Source organism: Lithobates pipiens, unplaced genomic scaffold, assembly GCF_037356315.1.
Source record: "Lithobates pipiens isolate NorthernLeopardFrog02 unplaced genomic scaffold, aLitPip1_a1.2 Scaffold_27, whole genome shotgun sequence".
Taxonomy (NCBI): domain Eukaryota; kingdom Metazoa; phylum Chordata; class Amphibia; order Anura; family Ranidae; genus Lithobates; species Lithobates pipiens.
Window position 1 is genome coordinate 63914087 of NW_027507788.1, and position 20831 is coordinate 63934917.

Below are 20831 nucleotides of genomic sequence, written 5' to 3' on the forward strand. Positions count from 1 at the left end.
ACCATTGTATTCTCCAGGGTGTTTGCTAAAAAAAACATATATAATGTTTTGGAGTTCTATGTAATTTTCTAGCAAATAAATGATGATTTTTACATGTAGGAGAGAAATGTCAGAATTGTCCTGGGTGCTCCAGAACACCTGATGGCGCTCCCTGCATGTTGGGCCTCTGTATGTGGCCACACTGTGTAAAAGTCTCACACATGTGGTATTGCCATACTCGGGAGTAATAGCAGAATGTGTTTTGGGGTGTAATTTGTGCTATGCATATGCTGTGTGTGAGAAATAACCTGATAATATGACAATTTTGTGAAAAAAAAAAAAAAAGTAAAAAGAATCTTGATTTTGCAAAGAATTGTGGGAAAAAATGACAACTTCAAAAACTCATCATGCCTCTTACTAAATACCTTGGAATGTCTTCTTTCCAAAAAGGGGTCATTTGGGGGGTATTTGTACTTTTCTGGCATGTTAGGGTCTCAAGAATTGAAATAGGCCGTCAGTACTTCAGGTGTGATCAATTTTCAGATATTGGCGCCATAGCTTGTGGACTCTATAACTTTCACAAAGACCAAATAATATCCACCAATTTGTACTTATTTTTACCAAAGATATGTAGTGGTATAAATTTTGGCCAAAATTTATGAAGAAAAAATTACTAATCTGCTAAATTTTCTAACAGAAACAAAGAAAAATTCATTTTTTTACAGAATTTTCGGTATTTTTTCTTTTATAGCACAAAAAATAAAAAACCCAGCGGTGATTAAATACCACCAAAAGAAAGCTCTATTTGTGTGAAAAAAAGGACAAAAATTTCATATAGGTCCAGTGTTGCATGACTGAGTAATTGTTATTCAAAATGCGAGAGCACCGAAAGCTGAAAATTGGTCTGGTTATTAAGGGTGTTTAAGTGCCCAGTGGTCAAGTGGTTAAAGAATTTCTTGGGATTTTTTTTGCTCTCCTCCACTATGTGTCTTTCATGTTTTATCTGAGCCGTCCTTATTGCACCCTTACATTTCTTGTTGTGCTCTTTATAAGGTCTGAATGTTGATGATCCCTCAACCTTCTCCTTCTCCTTCTCCTTTGCTTTTATATGCATTTTTACATTGCAGTTAAGCCATCCAGGACTTTTGTTCGCTCTTTTAAATTTATTACCCAATGGGATGCATTAGCTAATGCCCTTATTTAATATGCTCTTAAAGCAAACCCATCTCTCTTCCGTGTTCTTTGTTCCTAAGATTTTATCCCAATTTATGCCTTTCATAGTTTTAGGGAAGTTGGCTCTTTTGAAATTCAGTGTCTTTGTATTCCCCTTATGTTTCATATTTGTGTGATTTATACTGAAGCCAATTGACCTGTGATCGCTGTAAGAGCCGGTTCACACAGCGGGCGATGCGAGGCGACACGACTCGCCTCGCCTCGCTCTCGCAAGTCGCCCCCGTTCTGTACAATGGAACCGTTCTGAGAGGAGCGACTCGAGTCGCTCCGACTCAGAAAAAAGGTTCCTGTACTACTTTTGGTAGTAATTTGCAAGTCGCCGCTGAGGCCGCGGCAGGTCTGCTGTGTGAACCGGCCCTTACCTAAATTGCCCTGTATTTCCACCTCCGTGATCAGTTCTGTATTGTTGGTAATCAGTAGATCCAGTAATGCTTTATTTCTAGTTGGTGCGTCTACCATGTGACCCATAAAATTGTCCTGCAAGACATTTAGGAACTGGCGAGCCTTAGATTAATGCGCGGTTCCACGGTCCAACAATGTGTGCGAACGAAGCCCATGCTCCTCTCCCCTTCCTCCTCTCTTCGGTACCGGCATTGTAACTGTGGGCGCCTGGCTGTGGCTTCACAGCTGGGCACACACTGCACATGGACGAGCCGCACTGCACGCTGTGAATGGCCAGGCAATCTTCTGGGACCTGTGACGTGTCCCAGAATATTGCAGGGAGGGGGGGGGGTGATCTTCCTGCTGACGGCACGGAGCCTAGAGAGGAAGTGTGAGCTGAGTGGCTCTAAAAAGAGGGTATCCGCTCCGCCACCACCCCCACCCCCCCAAAAAAAAAATGACATGTAAAATATGTATATATGTCAGAGGGTCACCATCACTTAAAGCAGAAATTCCGGTTTTGGGTGGAACTCCGCTTTAAAGGAGCCGACATACAGGTACAGCAATTTGCGGGAACGAGCCGACCTGCCGCCGTATGATGGCTGGTCGGCAAGTGGTTAACGTATAGAGATTTTTACTTTAACATTCTGCTAAAACTTTGTGTATTAGTACTGCTTGGTCAATGAAGAAGGGGGTACACCCTGAAACCTTGTCCTAAAAAATTGCATGTTAGTGCAAATTTAAAAAAAGTATCATGGACAGTACTTAATTGTTTCCATTGATCATGAATGTAATGAGCAGTATGTTCATTTGTTGCACATACTATTGAGGGAGTTGTAGACTGTTTGAAGGCTAGTCTCTTCCTCCTCCAGCAACGTTTCCTGTGTGTTGCAGCTTGGTGGTATTTAAATGTCACCACAAGTTTTTATTTCCTACACAATTGTCCGTTTTAATCTTCCACCCACCGAGTCATTTTATGACTTGTGGAAAATTTTAGCATTTTCTGTGGTGCTAAATGAGTGGGTGTTTTACACAGTACTAATGCTTGTGGTCAGCTATAGGTGGTAAGCTTTGAACCTAGGAGAAAATGACTATTGTTCACTATTTAAACCCCCAGTCTATTCCATTTAACCCCTTCAGAATTAGTTCAATTGTTTCTCTTCAGCGCTTAAAGAGGAAATAAACCCTGATGGGTTTACTTCCTCTTTCATTCCCTGCAAATGTAAAGCATAATGGACTACTATGCATCACATAGTAGTCCATTATGTGTCACTTACCTGACACAGGAGCCAGCGATGTCACCGCTGTCCCCTGTAGTCCGGAGCATCCATCTTCTCGGTGGATCTCGCTGCTCCGCCGCTGTCATTCGGCAAAGCCGCGATTACGTCACTCCCGCGCATGCGCTCGGGAGCTGCCACTCGCGGCATATCGCCATTGACGGGTGCTGCGCTCAGTGCGCCTGCGCACCGCTGTCTACGGCGCATGCCTGTACAGCGGTGCCTGTCTTTCGGCAAATATCTCCTAAACCGTGTGGGTTTAGGAGATATTTCTTGGACCTACAGGTAAGCCTTAATCTAGGCTTTCCTGTAGGTCAAAGTGTGTTGTAAGTGTTTACAACCACTTTAAACTATAACATGCAGAGTACAGAACATAATTCAATAAAGTGTAACCATTCCTTATAATACTTCGTTTCCATGTATTTGTCTGTCAATCCTGCCAATGGTTCTGCTTCGACCCTGCTATGGCCCTGATTCCACCACAATACTACTACTGAATTTGAAACAGTGTCAGCCCTTTGTCTCTATTCAGCTAGGCACTAACTTCATTACATTGCTGGGTCCACCATCACAAAGGTATTGTCAGAAGCTGTGAGATGGAATGTCGGAAGATGTAGTCTGATGCAGTAGATTGGTGATGTGAAAGCATCAATAGACCCCATGCTCTGCCACAACAGAAAGACCAAGGAACACATGGGTGGTCATGTGACTAATGGATTAAAATGCAGTGATGTAACCCTGGTTATGTAGAAGTAAAGAGGAATTTTATGCTACGTAACTGCTTTTATAGGGGGATTTGGGAAATAACTTGCTAATAATGGTAAACATGCACAAATTTGTAATTTATATCCATGTTAATATTTACAAAGCTTCTGTAGCCAAAATAAAATGATGAAATATTTAGCAATTTCCACTCTTTGTAGAAATGCTAAATCTAACTATATAATCTAACTATATAATCTAACTATATAAGGCTTGTATATTTATACCGCATATTAAACACACATTAAGAAAATATCTGTGCTTGCTTTAAAATGTAGCACTGCAACTTTTTGACTAGCACTTCAGACTTTTTTTCATGCACACTAGAACACTAAAAACTGCTTTAAAAAGGCTTGACAAAAAAACGGTAAGGCCCCTTTCACACTGGGGCGGTTTTCAGGCGTTACAGCGCTAAAAATAGCGCCTGTGTAGCGCCTGAAAAAAACGGCCCCTTTCACTCCAGTGTGAAAGCTGGAGGGCTTTCACACTGGAGCGGTGCGCTAGCAGGACGGTGAAAAAAGTCCTGCCAGCCGCATCTTTGGAGAGGTAAAGGAGCGGTGTATTCACCGCTCCTAAACCGCTCCTACCCATTGAAATCAATGGGACAGCGCGGCTATACCGCCGGCAAAGCGCCACTGCAGTGGCGCTTTGCGGGCAGTTTTAACCCTTTTTCGGCCGCTAGCTGGGGTTAAAACCACCCTGCTAGCGCCCGCAGACCGCCGCTAAAATGACAGTAAAGCGCCGCTAAAAATAGCGGCACTTTACCGCCGACTGTGCACCGCCCCAGTGTGAAAGGGGCTTAACGTTTTAGCAATTTTTGCTGGTGTTTAGCAGTTTGGCCTAGTGTATAAGCTATATTTAGTAGCTTCAGCATTAAGGAGCAGGGCCCCCGGCATCCTTAACAACCAGTGAATAGCTGGTTGTTGAGGAGCGGGTCGGGAAGCCAACCTCTGCATCCTTAACAACCAATGAGTCATCAGCTGTCATTTCCGGCAATAAAAAAAAATACGAAAAAAGCCATGTGTAGTGATATAGTAATAATGGGTAGAGTATGATAATTGTTTAGTTGTTATTACAATGTGGGAATTTTCCAGCAGAAACCCGATTCTTCCAGAGAAATGCATTTATTGAAACTTCAGATGGAACAAAGTCATAAGATACTTGCAACAGGTGACAAAACGCAACAGAGCAAATGTGACCACGAGCAGTAGTCTTCAGAGTCCCATTTGTCCTAGACCAGAGATGGCGAACCTTGGCACTCCAGATGTTTTGGAACTACATTTCCCATGATGCTCATGTACTCTGCAGTGTAGTTGAGCATCATGGGAAATGTAGTTCCAAAACATCTGGGGTGCCAAGGTTCACCATCACTGTCCTAGAATATATCTAGACCTGTAAAAGAAACCGCGGGGGGGGGGGGGGGTGGGGGGGCTGGCTTTCGAAGTGTAGTATTAAAACAGTATCATTTATTGCACAAAATTAAAAACACTTACAAGATATAGGTGGGAGTCATTTTCATCATAAGTTTGTAGTCCTGGCAGTTCTACTAGCTGGGAAAGGTTCTGGTGTGATGTTGTGCTGAATAGCTGTACGTTCAGGAAAACCAGGAAGTAGTCAGCTCCGTGCTGTCCAGCTTGAACCATAAAGGAAAAGAAGAGGAAATGATCGGCTCAGCTTACACTAGTGTGACCTATCATGCGACTTCAAAGCCGCACAACAAGTCATTTCCCATGACTTCCAATAAACACTGTTCACATCTGTGCAACTTCAAGTTGCAGCGAATTAAAAGCAGTCCCTGCACTAGTTGCTGCAACTTGAAGTCGCACAGAATTGAACGATGCTCATTGGAAGTCATGGGGAATGACTTGTCGTGTAACTTTGCAGTACCAAGTCGCATGATAGGTCGCACTAGTGGAAGCCAAGCCTTAGTTCGATTTTTGGCATTTTTTCACCTCAATATGTGCTCTGTTTTGCATCAGCTGTCTTTGTAAGCACAACTATTTATAATCTGCTATTTTTCTGAAATTCCTAAATCCCATTCCCTTTGGTCTGCTGACCGTTGTAGTTCTACGGTCATGGACGTCATGCCCAGGAGGGTGTATTTAATTATGCTCTCCTCCAGAGAACAGGCCAGTAGAAGAAGCTGTGAGCTCCGAGAACATAGTCTTTCATTCCACAGAGACAGTCCTGACCCCTTCCTCCTGCCCCCTGCAGGTAGAGCTGTACGATTCTGGCTAAAATGAGAATTACAATTTTTTTGCTTAGAAGATAGATCACGATTCTCTCACGATTCTTGCGGCGTATCATCTTTCACATTAAAACAAAAAAAATTTGCTAACTTTTACTCTTTCGTTTTTTTATTTTATTTATTGAAGTGTATTTTTTCCCCAAAAATTTGAAAGACTGCTGGGCAAATACAGTGTGACATAAAAAATTGCAGCAATTGCCATTTTATTCCCTAGGGTATCTGATTTTATTTTTATATATATATATATATATATATATATATATATATATATATATATATATATATATATATATATAAAATGTTTGGGGGTTCCAAGTAATTTTCTAGCAAAAAATATTGATTTTAACTTAAAGTGGGGTGCCCCTTAAAAAAAAAATTTTAAGTCAGCAGCTCGCCGCGCTGTCATTCGTACTGTGGGCACCCGGCTGTGGCTTCACATGCGCGATCGGCGCAGGGCGCCGTGATAAGCTGCACAGTCACCTGGGACACGTGACAGGTCCCAGATGACTGCGGTGCGAGGGGAAGTGATGTCACCAGCCCGGGCAAGGAAGAAGGCAGACTACGAGGGACCCCCTAGCAACAGGTATTTAGAGGTGAGTAAAAAAAAAAAAAATCCAATAATTTTTTTTATTTTTTTTTTTGAAGAATTTTAAGCAATTTTTTATTTTTTGGTGGCAACACCACTTTAAGAAAGAAGTGTCACAAAAAGATTTAGACTTTAAGTGGTTAAACTTCCTGCATTTACAGGTGGTTGAAAGTTTGGCAGACTGCTCAGATTATTTGTTTACACAAGAAGTTCTTTCCCTTTGATCTAAGAAGTAAAAGGGTTAGTTCCAATGTCTCAAGTTCTACACTTGGCAGATTGCCCAGGATGCTTTCTTTTGACAGCTTATTAAGCAGATAATCTCTCCACTTGTTTATATGACAGAATCGCCTACGCTCAGCGGAAGAGATCGTAAGGGGGGGGGGGGGGTGAATCGAGATCACGTTTTTTTAATGATTAATGTGCAGCTCTACCTGCTGGTCACATAATTTTCTGTTGCAGTTCAAGCTGGGCAGCATGGAGCTGACTACTTTCTGGTTTTCCTAAATGTACAGCTATTCAGCACAATAAATCTTGTAAGTGTTCTTAATTTTGTGCAATAAATGATACTGTTTTAATACTACACTTAGAGAGGCACCCCCCTGTTTCTTTTATATGTTTTGCAGAGTTGCTGCACACACTCTGAGGATGGCTGCCTCTTTTTAAATCGCCTCCCTACCGTGGTTCAACTTTTTTTTTTACCTAAAAACAGACTAATCATATGCATATTACAAACTAAGGGCATTGCTCTCTGGAGGGCCAGATACCTAATTTACCTTCATATATCTAGACCGGTGGCCTTCATCTTCATAGAAAATGAAAAGACTGATTGAATGCCAGCTTGAATGTCCTCAAGTACTAGTCTGACACTGGGATGGGGGTTCTGCTAGGTCAACCCAAAATACTTTTTGATCTTATTGTTACACCCTCAAGTCTAATTACCATCAATAAATACTTCTTATATGGTCCTCTATCATCCTTAAGTACGTAAACAATGTACCCTTTGAAATGTTCAATTAGGTTAACAGGCCAGACCTCACGACCTCCACAAACACCAGCCAGGGTTGTGGGGATGAGGTCCTTGTCCCTATCAACATGGCAACAAGGTGCTTTGGGGCAGTCGCCCATGTTGACTGCATGTGGCCTGGTATTGTTGAGGGGGGACCCCACGCCATTAAAAAAAAAAAAATTAAAATGGTTTTAATTTCATTTTTTTTTTTCACATTTTTGTTATTGCCGGCAATGTTTTTTTCTCTTTTGTTCATTGACGGACACAGCTCCAGTAATCTTGACCATAGGGTTATTATGCCACCTTCAGGAGAGGACTAGGCAGAACATGTAATACATGTAATTCTGTAAAACAACAGAACTTTACAATTCCGCCCAGGGGGCGGTCCCTCTGGTAATAACCCTTCAGCCTGCTTCCTGCAGCTCAGTTTTTTCTGCCTAGGGAAGGCGAAGGACCTAGGCTCCCTGCGGGACCATCGGTCCAGGGGATTTTTTCTGGGTTTTTGCCTTTTGTGCAAGATTTTAAGATCCTGCAATCTGCTATCAACAGCCAGCTGGGTGACAGGCTGGATAATATAGATCCTTGTAGTCTCCCCAGCCTTGCCATCGAGCATGTGCAGACCATAGCTACGTGCTGGGTCAGCCACGACATGCCCTCAGGCTCCAGGAGCAGCCGGTGAGCGCAATGCTCCAGGGCACACATATGACCGAACTACAGATGTCTTTGTCTTTGCCAGCAGCCACCCTGTACTGCTCGGGTGTGGGTCTGTGATGGGATGTCCCCAGCACGTCCGGATGGTAAGTACAGCTCTTCCTGCCTCGGCGGGATTGAGCAGCTGGGCATTCCCTGGGAGGTCGATTAGGGGGTCTCTCTCCTCCCTCTCTTCTCTCCCTGTCCCTATTTTACTCCCCCCCCCCCACTCTGTGGGGGATGATACTGTGTGTGTTCCTGAGCCAGGAGTCATCCGGGGGGGCTCTGATCCTGGATTAGGGCTGCGCTGGCTGGCTGTGTCCCTGGGCTGTCTGTGGTCTCTCTGCTGGTGTCTGTATGTGCTGCCGCCATAGCACTGTCTGCTGCCATTATCTCTGTTCATTCGCTGTGTATAGTTACTTGTCGGCCATTTTCTGTAAGTCTCTGTAGAAAGCATAGTCGGTGGGCATTTTCCCTGTGATTGTCCCTTATACAGGGTGCCGGTGGCCATTTTTTTGTTGCCTCAGCACATTTTTTTTCTCCTCTGTGCTGTTTCTTGTACCTCAGAACAGCGCGTTTTTTTTCTCTGGACACTTGGGAGCTGACACTGGACACAGGCACCTGTAACAGCAAGGCGCAGCACTTGGTCGGGGTGGTGAGTCCTGCGGTGGGGGCCCCTCAGTCTGCAGCAACTAGGAGGGTGGGATTGAGCACCTGACCTGACCACGGGTGGCAGATAGGGTGGGTCAGCATGGCTTCAGATACGGGGGTGTTTCTTACCCAGATCTCCCTGCAATTGCAACCAGCTCGTCTGCAAACAGTGCAGTGCCTTTGGACGCTTTGTCGGCGGTCCTTGAAACGTTTGGTGCCAGGGTGGAGGTGGTGTGCGGGCGCAAAGGTGGTAAAACAAGGCTCCTGCCCCCCCCCCCATCCTGCGGGGAGAGCTCTGACTCAGACTCGGGCCCCGCAGTGACTGGCGCCCCCTGCTCTGATGTGTCAGAGGACCCTGACCAGGACCAATCGGACAGTGGGAACGACTCCCCGTCTGGGTCAGCGCAAGTAGTAGGGCGGCACAGTGGTGTAGTGGTTAGCACTCTCACCTAGCAGTAAAAAGGGTCGCTGGTTTGAATCCCAACCACGACACTACCTGCCTGGAGTTTGCATGTTCTCCCTGTGCCTGTGTGGGTTTCCTCTGGGTGCTCCGGTTTCCTCCCACACTCCAAAGACATGCAGGTAGGTTAATTGGCTTCTGTCCCAAATTGGCCCTAGTATATGAATGGGGACCTTGGATTGTGGGCTCCTTGAGGGTAGGGACCAATGTGAGTGTGCAATGTACAGGGATAGGGACCATTATAGACACTCACTCAGGCTGAACTGGATGGACTGGTGTCTTTATTCAACCTTACTAACTATGTACTATGTAACTATGTAAGTTAGAGCACTTATCACAGTTGTACGTGATACCCTGAAAATTCAGGATACAGCAGGATCCTCTGCTGAAGTAGTGGTCCCTTTTGGGTTCTGTAAGCCAGCTCGTACACCTAAGGTGTTTCCGTATCTGACTTATTTTGATAAGTTCATATACAAGGAATGGGGAAGCCTGAAGCTACCGCATGAAGGTTTGCCCCTGCCCTTCACTCAGGTGGGGGGTCACCTTTGGAAGTTTGCAGCCTGGTGGGTGGGTTACTAGACGATCTCCTTCTGAGAGCTGCTTCCGCCTCATAATTAAGGGAGGATGTGGCGATCACCATGCAAACCCTGCAGGAATTTGGGTGGGTGTTGAACCTCAAAAAATCGGTTCTTATGCTGACTCAGTGCATGGAGTACCTAGGCTTACTGCTGGACTCCATGGAGGCGAGAGTGTTTCTCCCGTCAGACAAACTGCAGACTCTCAGAGCCGCGGTGAAGCTGTTGATGAACCGCTGATTCAGGTGAGCCAGTTAGTCAGGGATTCCCTTCTCTGGTGCCTGAGATCTCCAGCCTTTCAGTCCGGGAAGTCGTTCCTACCTCTGCATTTGACAGTGATCACAACGGACGCCAGCCTGACTGGCTGGGTTGGAGTACTGGGAGTACAGTCGACCCAGGGCCTCTGGTCGAGGGAGGAATCCAAGTTGCCGATCAATGTGCTCGAACTTCGAGTGATCGGGCTATGCCTCTCGACATGGTCAATGAGACTTAGGCATCCGATCAGGATCCAGTCAGACCATGCCAGTGGCATATGTCAACCAAGGAGGAACAAGAAGCTTGGCTGCAGCACGGGAGGTCACTCACATCCTTCGATGGGCAGAGCGACACAAGCCCTGTTGGCCATACACATCCTGGGAGTAGAAAACTGTCAGGCGGACTATCTAAGTCGCCAGATGCTGGACCCAGGAGAATGGTCGTTGCATCCGGAGGTGTTCAGGATTACTTGCCTGCAGTGGGGCACACCAGATGTGGATCTCCTGGCCTCTCGTGTCAAATCAAAAGATGTGGAGGTTCGTGTCCAGGACAAGAGTTCCTTGGACGGACGGGTCAAACGCGTTGGTCACTCTATGGGAGCAGAACCGGATGATTTACTCCTTACCTCTGCTAAAACTGTTACCATGTCTGCTCCGCAGAGTGGGGGCCGAGAGGATTCGAGTGATACTGATTGCCCCAGATTGGCCTCGGTGTCCTGGTACGCCGACTTAGTACACCTGGTGGCTGACATTCCTTGGCGGTTACCGATGTTAGAAGACCTTCTGTCACAAGGTCCGATTCTCCATCCTGCTTTGCTGTCGCTGGCTTTAACGGCATGACTGTTGAAAGTCCGGTGCTAAGGAACTGAGGTCTGAAGGACTCGGTAATCTCCACTATACTCGGGGCACGAAAATCTTCTTCTCGGAAGATATACCATTGTACGTGGAAGGCTTATATCTCCATGTGTGCGGAGATGGGGTGGCATCCATGCACCTATTCCGTTTCAGGATCCTGCTGTTCCTACAGCAAGGAGTAGACCAGAAACTGGCTTTAAGCACCATCAATGGACAGATATCAGTCTTGGCTGTCTTTTTCTAATGACCCCTGGCGTCTCACTCTCTAGTGAACACCTTTGTACAAGGGGTCCAGCATGTAGTCGCTCCATTGCATCCACCCTTGCCTGCATGGGATCTGAACCTGGTGCTATCGGAGCTTCAAAAACCGCCGTTTGAGAACATCAGGGAAATTCCCTTGTTGACTCTTTCTCAGAAAGTGGTCTTCCTAGTGGCCATTACATTGGCCAGGAGGGTTATGGAACTGACGGCCTTGTCTTACAAGTCGCCCTATCTTGTTATCCACAAGGATAAGATAGTGTTGCGTCCGCAACCTTCTTTTCTACCGAAGGTGGTTTCGGCTTTTGACAGGAAATAGTGGGTTTGCACTACGGATAAGCAACAGAAAAATACTATAAAAGCAAAAGGGCTGCCACTACCCAAGGTTCATAACCTTAAGTTGGAACAATATACAATAAAAATATAAATGTGGGTAGTAAGGGCGCTCTACTCTTATCATAAATACCCTATAATTCCTGGAGGTAGGGTGCATACTAGCTCATTATGCCTTTTCCTTTGCAGGTCAGGAAAAAAAAAATACTTCAGTGGGTTTACTACCGCTTTAAGTACAAATTTTAGAAACTGCAACCCTTTTTATACACCCCCCCCCCCCCCCACACACACATTTTTATGGGCTCAAATGTATTTGGACAAATGAATAAAATCATAAATAAATTGTTATTTTTTTTTATATTTTGTAGAGAATCCTTTACTGGCAATGACTGCCTGAAGTCTGGAACCCATAGACATTACCAAAGACTGGGTTTCCTCCTTTGTGATGCTTTGCCAGGCTCTAACTGCAGCTGTCTTCAGTTGTTCTTTGTGGGTCTTTCTGCCTTTTAGTTTTGCCTTCAGCAAGTGAAATGCATTCTTAATTGGGTTGAGCTCAAGTGATTTACTCAGCCATTGCAGAATATTCCACTTCTTTTCCTTCAAAAGCTCCTGGGTTACTTTTGCAGTGTATTTGGATAATTGTCCATCTGTACTGTGAAGCGCCGTCCAATCAGCTTTGCCGCATTTGGCTGAATCTGGGCTGACAGTATATCGCTAAACACTGCAGAATTCATCCGGCTGCTTCTGTCACATCATCAATGAACACCAATGACCCAGTACCACTGGAAGCTCATACCATTACACTGCCTCCACCATGATTTACAGATAACGTTGTGTGCGATGGATCATGAGCTGTTCAAAGCCTTCTCCACACTTTTTTATTCCCGTCATTCTGGTACAGATTAATCTTGGTTTCATGCTTCCAAAGAAGAACTCGTATGGCTTTTTTAGATGTTTTTTTGGCAAAGTCTAATCTGACTTTTCTATTCTTCAGGCTTATAAATGGTTTGCACCTTGTGGTGAACCTTCTGTATTTGCTCCTGTGAAGCCTTCTTTTGATTGTAGACTTTGACAATGATATGCCTACCTCCTGGAGAGTGTCATTCACTTGTTTGGATGTTGAGAATGGGTTTTTCTTTACCATAGAGAGGATCCTGTGATCATCCACCGCTGTTCTCTTCCGTGGACGTTCATGACTTTTTACAATGTTAAGCTCACCAGTGCGTTCTTCTTTCCGCAGACTGTACCAAACCGTTGATATGGCCTCTTCTAATGTTGCTGCTATCTCTCTGATGGATTTCTTTCATTTTTGAAGCCTTACAATGGTCTGTTTCACTTGCATGGACTGCTCCTTTGAACTCATGATGTAGGTTCACAGTAATAGCTTCCAAATGCAAATGCCACACTTACAGTCAACTCCAGACCTTTTAGCTGCTTAATTGATGAAGAAATAACGAAGGAGTAACCCACACCTGGCCATGAAACCGCTTTTGATTCAATTGTCCAATTACTTCTGGTCCCTTTTAAAAAAGGGGGGGTGGCTATACCTAAGAGCTGTAATTTCTAAACCCTTCCTCCAATTTGGATGTAAATGCCCTCAAATTAAACCTGAGAGTGTGCACTTTCAGCCCATATTATATAACGATAGCTTGAATATGTTTTTTGGTAAATACCTGAAAAAAACTAAAATTGTCTTGTGTCCAAATATATATGGACATAACTACATTATGTATAGCAACTGTGGGTAATTCTGGACTACTTGGGTAAAGACGGGGTTCATTTGTCTCCCTTTTTCTTTTTTTTTTTTTTTTTATTGTTGGTTTGCTTCAGAGATACTTGCAAAAAAATTTCAGTATTGCTCTGCCAGTGAACAGATACTTGGAATGTGGAAGAAAAGGCATGCCTATAAGACAACTTTCCTGCCATCCTGGTGCTGGTGATTGCCATAACAAGCCAGATATTGCTAAACTTGCTGGAACATTGTGAGAAGTAAAGTATGACCAATACCTGGCAACAAAAGTATGTGTGTGCATGCATAGTCTTTTAGATATCTCAATAGGGATGTGAGAAATTAAAAGTTTTACATTTCCCTGAAATTCTCTGGCCATTTGATTAAAGTAAAGGTAGTTCCCTCACTATGCACTTGCTGTAAAGTGGTATTAAACTCAAAACCAAAACTGTAATATATTGGATTATTGTGGTGGTTGCATTGGTTTTCTTTTTTTAAACTTTTTTCCCCTCTGTTTTCAATTGGTGATCAGGCCAGTATCCTTTTATTAGAGTGCCATCTTCCTGGGTGAACGAGTACAGACATTTTTGGACAGCAGCATTATCAGTTTAGGGGTAGGGGAGTGTCAGATGTACTAGTAGATTTAGATATAATAAACGAATTAAAGCCAAACTCCCAACTAACACATTTTAAGCAGTTACAGCAACAGTTCTGTTCCTTTTGGGATAAAGGTTTTAAATAAATAAAAACTGACCGTTGTAAGCACCCCTGTTAGTGTAAAATAGCTTGTCTCCACCCTCTGCTATATTGGCAGGGCAGCTTGTGCTTTTGAAAATCAACTGACTTACTGGCTATATCAGGTAAAAATAAAAAGAAAACTAATGCAGCCACTACTAAGACTTGGCAAGCTGCAATATTATAAATGTTTGCTTTTGGGTTTAATAACACTTTAAATTTAAGTGCAGGTAAGCATCAAAAATGTTTTCTAAAACTCTTCCAATGTGTACGGTGGACCCAAAATAAGAAAATGTTTGTTTTAGAATACAGCTGGAGCCTAGTGTTTCACTGAGAATGCTTAAATGTATTTGTTCTGTATTTATTCTTATTAAACTGAGCTTTTCCATTTCCTCTTAGTGTTGACAGGACCTTTAAGCTGTATTATGGTGGGGCCCAAAAGCGTCCTGATGGCATGTATTCTCGCCCCATCTTTAACTTTGATGGTGCTGTGGTAGCATATGTTTCGGACAGTAACCGAAAGGATGTGCGCAACGCAGTGGAGGCAGCCCATAAAGCAGCTCCTGGGTAAGTGCATGGCTATAATTTTTACCTTTTTCATTTATGTAAGTATGCATTTAACCACTTGCCTACCAGGCCAATTCTTATATTTCTCTCCTACATGTAAAAATCTTTTTTGTTTTTTGCTAGAAAGTTACATATAACCCTCAAACATTATATATGCTTTTTTAGCAGAGACACTAGAGAATAAAATGGGAGTTGATGCAATTTTTCAAATGTGTTTTTCTTTGGAAAAAAAACTGTTTCATGCTTTAAAACTAGGGATGCACCGAATGGGTTTTTTGGTGCTGAAACTGATACTGAAAATGAAAAATACACTAGGCCAAAAACCGATACCGAAACAGCACTGATACCGAAAGTGACTGTTTTTAAAAATATTTTTATACAGGAGATGGTCAGAGACTGGGGATGTGGTGCAGGAGATGGTCCGAGGCTGGGGACATGATAAAGAAGATGTTCAGAGACTGGAGACATGGTACAGGAGATGGTCAGTGACTGGGGCCATGATGCAGGAGATGGTCAGAGACTGGGGACATGGTACAGGAGATGGTCAGACACTGGGGACATGGTGCAGGAGATGGTCAGAGACTGGGGACATGGTATAGGAGATGGTCAGACACTGGGGACATGGTACAGGAGATGGTCACACACTGGGGACATGGTATAGGAGATGGTCAGACACTGGGGACATGGTACAGGAGATGGTCAGACACTGGGGACATGGTACAGGAGATGGTCAGACACTGGGGACATGGTACAGGAGATGGTCAGACACTGGGGACATGGTACAGGAGATGGTCAGACACTGGGGACATGGTACAGGAGATGGTCAGACACTGGGGACATGGTACAGGAGATGGTCAGACACTGGGGACGCATTACAGGAGATGGTCAGACTGAGGACGCATTACAGGAGATGGTCAGAGACTGGGGGCATGGTACAGGAGATGATCAGAGACTGGGGACACGGTACAGGACATGGTCAGACTACAGACGTGGTACAGGAGAGCAATGCAGCCTCACCAGTGCCTGTCAGATGCAGCCTACCAGTCAGTTGTAGCAGCCTGCCTGTGCCCTTCATGCAGCCCCACCAGTGTCTGTGCCCATCAGATGCAGCAGCTTGTCCTGTGCCTGTCATGCAGCCTCACCAGTGCCTGTGTCCATATGTAGCAGCCTGCCAGTGCCCATGCCATGCAGCCTCACCAATGCCTGTGCCCATCAGATGTAGCAGGCTGATAGTGCCCATGCCATGCAGCCTCACCAATGACCATGTTATGCAGTGCCCATGTTATGCAGCCCACCAGTGCCCATGTTATGTAGTACCCATGTTGTGCAGCCTGCCCGTGCCCATGCTGTGCAGTGCCCATTTTATGCAGTCTGGCAGTGCCCATGTTGTGCAGCCTGCCAGTGCCCATCATGTGCAGCCTGCCAGTGCCTGGTAATGCATGTCACACTGTGTTTCAGCTGGATCTGAATCGCCATGCAGCCAGTTTCATCCCGGTACGCCCCTCAGTCTCCCCAAATTTTGTGCTACATCTCCCCAAAACCTTAAGCCTTTTTGACCCCTGGACTGCAAAGCTGAGGGTCCAGCAACTTTGGTGAGTGGGGTCACAAAAGGGGAGTACCACCCTAAAGGAAGCACTTTTTTATTTAAATTGCTAAAGGAAGCATTATATTGTGTTATATTGCAGTCTATGTTATTGTATCGCATATTGTCACAAGGTGTTATATGTTAGAGCACTTTATATGTTTAAGCACTTTCGCTGTTTTATACTTTTTTACTTATCTTTAAGGTTATAGCACCTTTGCAACAACAGCAGCTGTGGTCTATTATTATTGCGTCACATTTTATTCCATTTAAGCGCGAGTTCTAGTTTATGTTTAAAATAAATGCATAACTCCCATTTTATTTTTTTGCAAATTCTTTCTTTATTTAATAGTACAATATCTGAAAAATAATGCCAGACAAAAGAAAAGATTAGCATAAGGCATATACAGTACAGCATCAAGGCCACGGGTACAAAAAATGTATCTCCAGGAAGGTACATTAAACAAGTATGATATACATTACTAAAGGGCAAAACTGAGTACAAGAAGGGCACCCATAATAAGGAGCAGCCTACAATCTGATTAAAAAGTGATAATCATCCTTTCTGTAAAGCATCCTGTTTTGCAAATCGCTGTATAGACCTAAACTGCCTAAAAGCATGGTTGTGGCCATGAAACGAGTAGGACACCGCCTTTTCTATTTAACAGGGGGGTATGAGTGAAAGTGAAGGGACCAGAAGGGGCAAGGAAAATAAAAAGAGGGGTGGGAGAGATAGAAAGGGTGAGAGGTAGGGAGATAAAGGGGAAAAACAACGCTTCAAAAATACCTCTGCCATCATCTGAGTAAAGAAACATATTCCAGTGAAGCCATAATTTAGAATAAAGTTCATGTCTATTCTGGGCAGAAAATACTAGGTCCTCCATCCTGTTAATCCATAACAAAATAGAAGGGGGTCGTGGGTCTTTCTATCTTGGAGAGATGTAGGACTTGGCTGGGTTAAAAATATGGCATACGGTAGATTTCTTGTGCATACAGCAAGTCTTGGTCGGGATATCCAAAAGGTGCAGGAGAAAGAATATTCTGTCCCAGAGGACTCTGCAGTTAGTGATCTTATGTGTTATTCTGCGCACCCCTTTCCAGAAGTGCTCTAACTTCAGACAGGACCAATATATATGTAGCAACGTCCCCCACTCCTGACATCTCCAGTAGCGCCCTGTGGCCTCAGGGAAGCATTTCTGTAGAACCCATGGTGTACGATACCATCTGGTTAAAGTTGGTTTCTTGTATCCGTGAAAACAGATAGAACTCCCAATTATTTGAATCCACAGCAAAGGATTATTTATTACCCTCTGCAAAGCATTTCTGTCATGGATTGTGCACAATCCTTGCCACAAAGAAATGTGATACATTAGCACACTTTAAATTGCAACTTTAAAGAAGCTAAAGGGGACCTTCTCTGACATACCTGCCCTTCATAACTTCCTCAAAAAGAAGTCTCTGATGAGCCTTGCCCACCAGTTGGGGGAAATATGCCTCATCCAGGACAGGTCCACCCTATTGTTCTTGGAAGCGGAACTCCTCTACCCTTTCAACCTCCATCCAAGTATTCACCACCAGCTCATAGCTAACCTCCTGTACTTTTCTAAAATTAATAACAATCTCCTTTGTCTTTGCTACATTTAACTGTAAGTTGGTCTCTCTGCACCAACCAACTAGATTTTGAATATCATGGCGATATGCAGACTTGTTGCAACCCCTTATTTTACCCACTACCATGGTGTCATCTGCAAATTTGAACCACTCTCTCCTGACAGAACGGAGACCTGCCTGTTTACATTGACAGATCTCCATTCTATCTCGCTCAGGAGCGATCATGGAAGCCCAGTGGACATCGCGCCCACCGGGCACGTGCATCAGCTCCTACGTCACTGAGTGGGTGCATGCCCCCTATACCCATTAAAGTGCCTGCCTTACAGCCACAGTGATTTGCGCGGGGAGCCAACCTACCGGCATATTGTGACAGTAGCTGGTTGGCAAGTAGTTAACAAACTAGGTAAACCAAATAGGGCTTAGCACACATCCTTGTGGCACCCCTGTACTAAGGGACAGCATTGATGAGTAACAATTACCAACTTTTACCGTCTGCTGCCTAGCAGCTGGGAAATCGAAAATTCAGTTTGAGTGTTGGGCTCAATCCCAAAGAATTCAGCTTGGCAATGTTTCATTGGCAAAAAATTGTTAAATGCTGAACTAAAATGAATAAAACACATGCAAGTCTCACTATTCTTATTTTCCAAATGAGACAACACAGAATGCAAGGCCAATGCAATGGCATTCTCTGTAGATCTATTTTCCTTAAAAACAAACTGATAGCTATCCAACCCTGGGGGAATACACTGTTTAACCACTTCAATACCCGGCCATAGTCATATGACGTCCACAGATGGGATCTCCCATCTTGGGTGGACGTCATATGATGGCCTCTGTATTTCGCTGCTCCTGCGGGCACCCGGGGGCCTGCAGCACGGCAATCACCCTCAATCTGTGGGATTTTCATCCCCATCCACCCCCCATACATGTGACCGGCCATGTCCAATCACAGCCGGTCACATGTACTGCGCCGTTATAGCGCTCGTGCACGCGCCTAGGGGATGCGGCTTGTCCCTCTGACACAGCCCAACCCCGATCGCAGTAAAGAGCCAATGAAATTGGCTCTTTACCACGTGACTGGCTGTGTCCAATCACAGCCGGTCACAGAATGTAAACAAACCACGGTAACAAGATATTACTGGGTTCTCCCCTCACACACATATTGTGTTAGGAGGAGATTGCGGGTAACATCTCATTACCGCCTAGTGTACACACCAATCACACTGAATACCCCCCCCCCCCCAATAAAGAGGACCTGTCATCACCCATCAAAGTACCTGTCCCCAGCCCGTCTGAGTACCTGTCCCCAGCCCGTCGGAGTACCTGTCCCCAGCCCGTCGGAGTACCTGTCCCCAGCCCGTCGGAGTACCTGTCCCCAGCCCGTCGGAGTACCTGTCCCCAGCCCGTCGGGGTACCTGTCCCCAGCCCGTCGGGGTACCTGTCCCCAGCCCGTCGGGGTACCTGTCCCCAGCCCGTCGGGGTACCTGTCACCAGCCCGTCGGAGTACCCGAGTACCTGTCACCAGCCCGTTGGAGTACCCGAGTACCTATTTGCAGCCCATGCCTCATAGAATACACATTGGGGTGTTTGCTTTCCAAAATGGGGTCATTTTGTGGGTAATTCCATTGTCCTGGTGCTCCAGGACCTTCAAAAGTGTGATAGGTAGAAACGAAATGAGATGTGTAATTTTATGCTCCTAGAACGCCTGAAGGTACCACTTCCATGTTGGACCTCTGTATATGACCAGGCTGTGTAAAAGTCTCACACATGTGGTATCGCAATACTCAGGAGGAGTAGCAGAATGTGTTTTGCGGTGTAATTTTTGCTATATAAATGCTATGTGTTATAAATATCTTATAAATGGACAACTTTGTGTAAAAAAAAAAAAAAAAAAGATTTTAATTTTCTTTCCACGTTTTCTGAAGACTTGTGTAAAAAAAATTAACCGTTCAAAAGACTCAATGCTTCATAGAATATACTTTGGGGTGTTTGTTTTCCAAAATGGGGTCATTTCGTGGGTAATTCCATTGTCCTGCTGCTCCAGGGCCTTCACAAATGTAATAGGTCGTTAGGAAATTAGAGGTGACATTTATGCTCCTAGAACACCTGACTGCGCTCCCTGCATGTTGGGCCTTTGTATGTGGACACGCTGTGTAAAAGTCTCACACATGTGGTATCGCCATACTCAGGATAAGTAGCAGAATGTATTTTGGGGTGTAATTTTTGCTATGTAAATGCTTTGAGTTAGAAATATCTTATAAACTGACCACTTTGTGTAAAAAATAAAATAAAATGTTTTCATTTTCTTTCCACATTTTCCGAAGACTTGTGGAAAAAAAAAATAACTGTTCAAAAGACTCACTATGCCTCATAGTATATACGTTTGGGTGTCTGCTTTCCAAAATGGGGTCATTTTTTTTTTTTTTTTTTTTTTTCAAATATTTTTTATTACATTTTTTTTTGAAACAAGGAAAGAGAAGGATTGTACATATTTCACTGTATGAACAATAACATCACATAAAGTAAACAGGGAAATACACAGTCAACGTGGTAAGATTATCCATATACATGTAATCCCTAACATATTATGTAAAGCGTAGTCTATAACTCAAAAAGATACTAAGAAAAGAAAAAAAAAAGGAGCTAAAGAGAAAAGAGTATAAAGAAGTAAGAATAACAATTGAAGAGATAAGAGCGAAGGACAAAATGGGGTCATTTTGTGGGTAATTCTACTGTCCTGGGGCTCCAGGGCCTTCACAAATGTAATAGGTCGGAAATTAGGTGTCATATATGCTCCTAGAACCCCTGACGGTGCTCCCTGCATGTTGGACCTCTCTGTGTGGCCACCCTGTGTAAAAGTCCCACACATGTGGTATCGCTATACTCGGGAAGAGTTACAGAATTTATTTTGGGGTGTAATTGGAAGTATGCATATGCTGTGTATGAGAAATAACTTGTTATTTTCACAATTTTGTAAACAAAAAACAAAAAACAAGCCTCTTGCTAAATACCGTGAACTGTCTACTTTTCAAAAAAGGATCATTTGGGGGGTATTTGTA

The 20831-nt window shown here is 44.2% G+C and overlaps 1 protein-coding gene across 1 annotated transcript in view; it reads left to right on the forward strand.

Annotated features, from left to right (window-relative positions):
• The window catches only part of ALDH16A1 (aldehyde dehydrogenase 16 family member A1), a 350717-nt gene that overhangs the window by 185324 nt on the left and 144562 nt on the right, over positions 1-20831 (forward strand). The window contains exon 13 of the mRNA XM_077457008.1: positions 14412-14579. Coding sequence (XP_077313134.1) covers positions 14412-14579 — 168 coding nt within the window. The remainder of the gene's footprint in view (positions 1-14411; positions 14580-20831) is intronic.